This window comes from Diadema antillarum, unplaced genomic scaffold, assembly GCF_040938485.1.
Source record: "Diadema antillarum isolate AM-2024a unplaced genomic scaffold, OU_Dant_1.0 seq00000501_RagTag, whole genome shotgun sequence".
In the NCBI taxonomy this organism is placed as follows: domain Eukaryota; kingdom Metazoa; phylum Echinodermata; class Echinoidea; order Diadematoida; family Diadematidae; genus Diadema; species Diadema antillarum.
The window spans coordinates 1,157,926-1,166,583 of NW_027271458.1; the positions used below are offsets into that span (position 1 = coordinate 1,157,926).

At 37.8% G+C, this 8,658-nt stretch overlaps 1 protein-coding gene across 1 annotated transcript; it reads right to left on the bottom strand.

Moving 5' to 3' along the window:
* Positions 1 to 3,883: 3,883 nt before the first annotated feature.
* LOC139733887 (protein dachsous-like) lies at positions 3,884 to 6,997 on the bottom strand. Its single transcript, XM_071644694.1, has one exon. The coding sequence runs from the start codon at positions 6,052 to 6,054 to the stop codon at positions 4,162 to 4,164; it is 1,893 nt and encodes a 630-aa protein (XP_071500795.1). The 5' UTR covers positions 6,055 to 6,997; the 3' UTR covers positions 3,884 to 4,161.
* Between the last annotated feature and the right edge of the window lie 1,661 nt (positions 6,998 to 8,658).

Here is an 8,658-nt window from a genome sequence, read left to right on the forward strand (position 1 = left end):
AATCCAAAAGTGGCGAGCCAATGGAGTAAAATGGAGTCAAAAGGGACCTGGGTTGATCTCAATCCCAGCAGAATCTTCGTTAGAGGTAAATGACCAATTCATTTTGCCTCTTCTTACGAAGATTACACTGTGTATGCAACCAACAAGCGTGAAATCAAGAACAAGAACTCTGAGATAAGTTCGAAAGATTTAACCAAAGAAACACAGTGTTGGCAGTTTTTCTTCTTTAGCAATGCCTTCATTCCAATATGTTTGAATAACATGAGCTGTACCTTCCATACACATGAAAAAGTAATGAGACAAACTAAGAACATCCCAATAGGCTTTGAGATTAGGGATCAGGGTATATGAAATACAAAAAAAAAGAAGTATGTGCCCTAATTTTCACTTTTTTATCTCAGTAGAATGCTTCTTCTTCTTCTTCTTTTTTTTTTTGGGAGGGGGGGGGGGGGGGGGAAGGGGTGGGGGAGAAGGGGTGCCGGTAGTTTCTTGAGTCAGTTCCAAGACTTGAATTTTCTGTAATAAATCTTTGCCACAGAATCAACTAGTTCATTCAAAGTGCCAGCACTTTGGTGCTGAATCAGCTTAGTAAAGCTTATAATCCTTCTGAGAAGATTCACCTATTTGGAGTATTAGTGTTGAATCAAGAATAGACTTGACTATTGAAAGAAAAGGCCAAGAGGCTATTGTGCCTCATGCATAGTGTTTGGAGACAGGAGGGATCGGAAGACAGTGGGAGCTACCTCAATCCATGCAAACTACCTATACTATAGATGCATGAGTACGAGATGCAGAATGCCTACATGATTGTGTGTGTGCTTGTGTGTACACACAGAGAGGATTGAGTGAGGGGTTCACACAAAGCAGCTTCTCCAAGCGATCACCTCATTCTGCATAACAATAGTGCTTACACTGGATTGTACAGCGGAGAACTAATAAAGGTATGCAAACCTCACAACTTCAAGCTGAGATACTATAATGTACAATGTACGTAGTTCTGAACCCTGCCAGTGAAATGTGTCACAGAACTTTCAACCACTTAACCCTTTCTATGCCCATGAGCGAAATAAGTGCAAATTTCACACCAATAGACAGGAACCATATGTGGCACATAAAGGGTTTGCTCAGATTCTCTACAGGTACTGTAGGCCCTATCCTCTGAAATAAAGTAGCATTAGGAGATGACTGTTTGGCAAGTTGCAGCACATCTGCATGATTAGATTTTGCTCCAACATATATAATCTTGTGAGTAGTAGCAGTACAATCAATATACTAGCATAGGTTGCGACGAAGAACCACATTGAAGAATGGGACAAAAATATTAAATTTTCAAGAGAAAAATTAATAATTTTGCCCTCGGAGATGATAAATCTATTCTACTATTGGTGTTACAGAAAACTACAGTACATATTCAAGAATATTGTTCAACTTTTGAAATTCAGGAAGATACGATGTATGTTTTGTACAGATGGATCGGCAAAAAAAACCAGCATTATTACAGTTCAAACTTAAAAAAAAAAAATTAATTAGAGTGGTGAATACACCATGATTACCAGAAAACATGAAAAACTGATTCATTAAGGTGTACATGGTCATGACAGAATATGACCATGACAGAATATGATACTTTCTATCAAAACTTGTGTCACCATATGAATTTACAAACCCAATAAATTAAACTAGCCCTACATGTACAATGTATGATTAAATTTGCACTCCTGAAGTTGAATGTGTCAAATGTTAAAGGGACTGTACAGTTCTGGTAGAGGTAAGGATTTAGCTTTTAACATTTTGTAAGATATTAAGAAACCACTCTATGAGATGTCAAAGAGCATGCAATTCTAGGGGGTATCAAAAGTTTATTTGATGAAAATAGGTTTTGAAAGGGCTGAGATATATCCAAAAACAATGTGAAACAAAGATACAAGTGTATCCTAATAAAAGGCATGGCCTGTCGCCTTTTATCATTATCACTTTTTGGATATAGATCTCAGCCATTTGACAACCAATTTTCATCAAATAAATGTTGAATCCTTCTTGAAATTACATGCTCTTTCATATTTCATAAGAGGTTTCTCATTATTTCACTTGGAAATGTTATAAACCTGAATCCCCATCTCAACCAGTACTGTACAGTCCCTTTAAATGGGTATACAATTTCTATATGTATGGTAAAAATATAATGTACCACAACTTCTTGAAGTACCAGTACATGTACAAGTATTTGACTGATTATAAAAAATCACTTTCCTTCAAGTCAATATCATTGACAGTACCAGTAACCTTGTTTTATCTGCCAATAGACAGATTTATAAAGGACTTTCCTTTGGGATAATACCAAAACATCAAATTTGATTGGAAGACATGTATTGTAGGTACAACGTGATTACTTTTTCGTGAAAAGCATCACATTTCTAATTGTATGGTAAAATTTGGATACTTACAGCTGTACTATGCGGCCATAATAGGATCACATATGAAAAAAAAACAACAATTACTAGGTCACTCTGAATCTTCTCGAGTTTCCACAGAATTTCAAAGAATATCAAACTTTTGTCCATTCATATTTTCATAAAGTGTACATGTTTGCTCTCCATGAGCTTAAGAGCCCGAAAAAAAAAGAATAGAATAGAAAAGATGAAACCAACTCCCCTAAAGGACAAAAAATAAATTACATGTATCACTGTAACAGAATAAAACAAAAAACAAGCACACGGTTGTACACATAAATACAACAACAACAACAACAAAACCCACTTGCAAACAACCTGAGCGAAACTGAGTAGATTCCCGCGCCAAAGAAATCAAAATGGGATGATATAGTTTTGACTGAGATAGAGCTTCAGGATACTAACTTTTTTTTCAGGGGGGGGGGGGGGGGAGCTGTAGGCCTACAATGTACACATTGTACATCGTAATGAGAAACCTCTCATGAAATATGAAAGAGCATACAATTCTATGAGTAATTCAAAGCTTATTCGATGAAAACTGGTTTTGGAATGACTGAGATATCCAAAACAGTTCTCTCAATCCTAACAAAAAGTGGGACCCACCTTTTGTTTAATAAGATTGTTTTGTTTAACTTTGTTTTTGGACATCTCAGCCATTTCAAAACTGATTTTCATCAAATAAACTTTGAATTCCTCTTACAGAATGTATGCTCTTTAATATTTCATAAGTGGCTTTATAATCATCTGGCAAAAAATGAAGAGCTGTAGCCTCATCTCAGCCAAAATTATACCATCCCTTTAATATAAACAAAACACAAACACAGACACGCAAACATCTCTGTACTGCACAAACACACACAAAATAAGCACAAGCAAAATAGTACGAATGACAAATAATAATAGGTCGATGCAATAACTCTGAGAAGCCTACAGTAATTTCAAGGGTAATGGGGAGACAGAGCTGAAAAAGGAACACTGCTATGACACTGCATCCTACACATCATGAGCAATAGTGAACAAACATTTAAGTTCTAAACATTTTCACACTGTACTCACACCCTTTCACACAAGTACTCTTCTAAAACATGCACTGAACCATCAAGGTCTTTGGAGTTAAACAGAGTTCATGACAGTGAGATTACATGTGAGATAATATTAGTCATTAGGTATTTACTAGATTCCAGTATTGCTCATGATAAAATTTGGTAACAAAGGCTTAGAAACAGTAAGCATAAATGCTAATTGAGAATGGCACATTAAGAGCAACTGTAAAGAGTAGAAATGTTGGATATAACTCCCAATGAGATGTAGTTTTCTTTGATGGGAAAACTAAATATTTCATAGAAATTATTCAAACTTATCAAAATTGATTATAACCTCATGGGTCTTACTGAGTAAAGAATACATGTACAACTTTGAAACAATGCCCCACCTGCAAGAAAACTAAAAGTCAAGTAAACAGAGAACATAATATGCTAGATATTCATTACATAGTGTGCATGAAGTTCCATGCATTCAGAAAATATTCCAAAACCTCATCGTTTAATGAAAAGTAAATTTATAAGTTGCCTGAAACTTTTGAATTGAAATTGCATGCAATGTTTTTCTTTTCTTTTCTTTATCATAAAGTGAGACAGATATCTAAATTAAAACAAATCCCATTGCAGACAAGAAAAATGTCTATTATTCTTCATCATCAGTCATACAAATGTCACGACTTGATTCTTACCTGAAGGAAGCAATATGGAATATTCCGTTCTTCAAGAATGGTAGCATTGTACGTCCCTGACGAGAAGATTGGCTGGTTGTCATTGACATCAGTGATAGTGATGTTGACAATACTGCTAGATGCCAGTGATGGTGTTCCTTTATCCCTTGCCATGACTTCAAGTAACACAGAGCTGGCTTCTTCACGGTCAACTTGGCGATTTGTAGTAACAAGTCCAGATACTGGGTTAATATCAAACCATTCTGAATGGTTTCCAGTAAAAACTATGTTGTAAATGATCTGGGAGTTAATCCCTTCATCAGCATCTGTAGCATGGACTTGTGTAACTTGAGAGCCAGGTTCAGATGCCTCAATAATGGTAGCAGAGTAAACTAAGGGTTCAAATATGGGAGGATTGTCATTAATATCAGTCACAGCCAGAGTCAAATTGACCTCTGCATGTTGGGGTGGAGAGCCTCTGTCTGTGGCTCGGATGGAAATATCATAGCTGGACACCTGTTCCCTGTCAAATGGACTGGCTGAACTTGAAACAACCAAGAAGTATACTTGATTGCTACTCTGTTCAATGCTGAACTGGTTGGCTCCACCAGTAAGCGTCATGGTGACATTAGTCAGATCACCATCGTCTGGGTCTGTTACAGAGATGCGAGCAAGTGTGGTGTCTGCCACTGCTGCTTCTGATACCTGTGGGGATCCCCCTTCTTGAAGAAATAAGACCTCCAGAGAAGGTGGTTTTTCATTGATATTCATCACTGTTATGGACACAAATGCAGGCTGACTGGACATAGGTTGCTCAGCTTTGTCTTGGGCTATCACTAAGAAATCATGTGATGAAGACTGCTCAAAATTTAAAGGTCGGTTGAGATAGATTATTCCCGTAGCTGGATCAATGCGAAAAAACCCATCATCTCTCTGAAGACTGAAAACAACCTCGCCATTTCTACCTCCATCTTCATCTGTGGCTGTCACTTGAAGAACTGTACTATTCACCGGTGCACTTTCATTGATGATGGCACTAAAAGAAGTTTGGGTAAAGACTGGCGAGTTGTCGTTAACATCAGTCACTTCAATAACCACTGTGGTGTTTCCGGTGAGCTGTGGATCTCCTCCATCAAATGCTTCTATTACGAGGGTGTACTCTTGGATTGTCTCATGATCAAGGGTTTTATTGACCACAATGTCCATGTATACCCCATTTGGACGAACTCTCACATCGAGATCAAATGTGTTATCAATGTTGCCTGCAACAATCCTGTACCCCTGCACATCAAAAATGCCCTCATCAGCATCTGTTGCAGTAACTCCTGTAATTTTTGTCATATAAGGTTGTACTGCCTCTGTCACTTGTTTGTGAGTCACAACTTGAAAAAACTCTGGACTATTATCATTGACATCAGTCAGTGTGATCACAACAGATATGGCATAAAAGTTACCATTTTCACTCACAAACACCAATATTTGGTATTCTTTTTGAGTAGCTGTTTCTCTATCTAAAACTTGTGCAGTCCTAATTATACCTGTAGATCCATCCGCTGTAAATTCTGAAGGAACTGCTTGAAACAGAAACGCTGAAGTGTGGTCTGTATCATTTCGAAGATCACCAACAACTGTCCCAACAGGCTGCTCTTCTTTCACATTATAGGAGACACTTTCCTGGACTTGGGCTGAGCATGCAGAGATGAAGCTAAATCCAAACAGTCCTACTGCAAAAAGGAACATTCTCCATGACACCTCCATCTTTTGATACACCTGTATCTTATCTCTCGTTCTTCCAGAAGTGGTCATTTGATACCTGTTCCAACATGACTTCTTTCCTCCATTGAAAGGATAAAAGCTGCAACCAACATTTGTCCCATTTCTACAGTTACTCATCATGATTCAAGACAAAACTGCCATTGCTCCAAGGAACACACACGAACAAAATAAGCTTGTAATATATCAAGTCAAGATATAATCATATTTGTGATGATGCAGGTCTAGTGTGTACTCATAGTAGAAGCCTATTCACCATGAGCATGTGCTATCCAAAGTATGAACACTCCTTCTTTGGTCTGCAGCTTTCAATTACTAAAGAGTCAGCAATAACATCAACATCAGTTCACTTCTTTAGAAGATGAGGTAGAGATCTGTAATAGACCCCCGCGCACTTTCACTGTCAACAGGTCAGGATCACATTGCTACACAATGTAGGAGCCAGAGCCCTGGTATGTACAGTACAAAAAGTATCCCTCTGCTACTGAAAGGCATTAACTTACTAAAATGATTATGTTCTTCATCACCATTGGCATTGGTCACTTTAGTACATCAGCAACTTGCAGTAGGATCCTCGACCTACATCATGATTTTTGAACGATGCATACACAATCCGGTATCTCGCAGAATGTCTCCCCTTCTAGCTCACGCGATAACTTTCCAGACACCTCCTAGCTCCTCCAAAGGTTATCGCAACTTGGCAACAGAAAGCGTAGTTGTTGAAGTGTGTAGAAACGAGACGTGCCCGAGCAAATTCACTGTTGTGTTGTATACTCCGTTTTTCACGGCAACAAACTCGCGGTAGCTATTTAAACACTCTTGTAACATGCACTCACACTTTCAGAGTTACAAAAAGGACAATATTGGCGGATGCAGAAGTGATTTGAAGGAGAGTTATCAGGAATAATCGACGCCTAATCTGCCCGAACTGAGTGTGAGTGCTAGCATACTCGCCGTATACAGTGAACCAACTAAAACCGGCCGCCGCATTTACTGCGCTAGCAAAGTAGCGCTAGCTGGCTGCTCGCGAGATCTATCAACCGGTTGAATCCCTGCTGCTGCGAGCTGCACCCTCATACTCAGTATTAGCCAGCCGCTTCGTGCCCGTGGGGGATTTGAGGTACAGCGGAGCAATGATGAATTCACGAATGCGTAGTGGAGAGAACACGCATTCATCCACAAACATTCACGCCACGCCAGTGCCGTAGCGCCAGCACGCGGTAGATGCAAGATATTACTGAATTGTAAGTAGGAGGTTCATGAATTTTCTCTCATTATCATTATTATCATTTATTCAGCCAATGACAATGACAAATAATTACATAACATATAATCACATGAAAATAACACAGTTGATACAGTAACACAAATACACTGTTTACGTCTGACAAATTATAAACTGGGAAGCAATATGGGCTAGGGCTCACAAAAGTAATTATTTTACTATTTCCCTTAGGCATGTGAGCCCTCTTTTCAGTTTTGTCTAATATTTTCAGAATCCACCTCAAATTGTGATAAAGATTTACAAAAATCATTTGTCCCTCGATTAATTTTGTTAATAAATACCTGTATGAAAAGGTCATTTTCATTTTTGTATATGAAAAATCTAACCTAGCATCATATACACACAGCCTACTGTAACTTTACTCGTTGATCTTGAAATATAAGATTGACTTATTTCTTTCTATTTATTCAGCTATCTTTTCTTTTCTTTTTTTCGGTGAAACACCGCCTGGTTGTAACGTGACCTATATCAAAGTTATTATTTTGTTTTGATTTATATTGGGGTGCGTATTATCGAAACAAAATTGCACAAAATGTATAAGGACGTATAATTGACGTGGACTATGAGGAACCCACTAAAGCAAAGCTCGGATGATGCGGGTTCCAGTATTAGTGAACAAGGTGAACGGATTACAGTTAAACCAAATAGATTCAATAAAATTTTTAGGTATTTATATTCACAGTAATCTTTCATGGAAGGTACATGTTGATTATTCATATAATTGTTGTGTAAAAATGTTGGAGTTATTCACAAACTGAAAGAGTTTATATGCCCCGTCACTGTACAGTCATGGTAACCTGGAAACATTAAACTGCACATTACTTGAATATGAGACCATTCTGAAGCAGATAATTTTCACACAACAATAGATATATAATGTACTCTTCGATGAATCCCACAAGGATTGGAACAATCATCCTCCAGCATTCCCACTGATTCCCACTGATCAGTTACTAGTCATCCCCTTTAATCAATACGTAGACTGAAAACCACATAATATAGTCTTAATCATATTAAGCGACAATTTATTTGCCTGAATCCACTCAAATACTAACTGAAGTTCGTTATTCAAAGAATCGAGCAAAATATAAGAACCTGAGTGAGAATAAAAGAGACTTGTGTTATCTGCGAACAGAAGAAAAGACAACAAAGAGGATGAGTTCCGGTTTTAATGCTGTTGAGTTCCGGTTTTAATGCTGTTCATTTTAATGCTGTTTTCGCCGTATCTTCATACGTAATTTGGCTGGTCGTTTTCAGAAGAACTTAGTGCAGGTGTTGACAGAAAGTAACCAATATATAGAGAGAAACAAGAAAGAATACTGGCAGTATATTATTACACCATGTATACTGTGTATGACATTGGATAAATATTTTTGCAGCTTGACCAAAAGATCGGTCTGTATAATGGTCGTCGGGGATATGTTCCACTCAGACTGAATGGC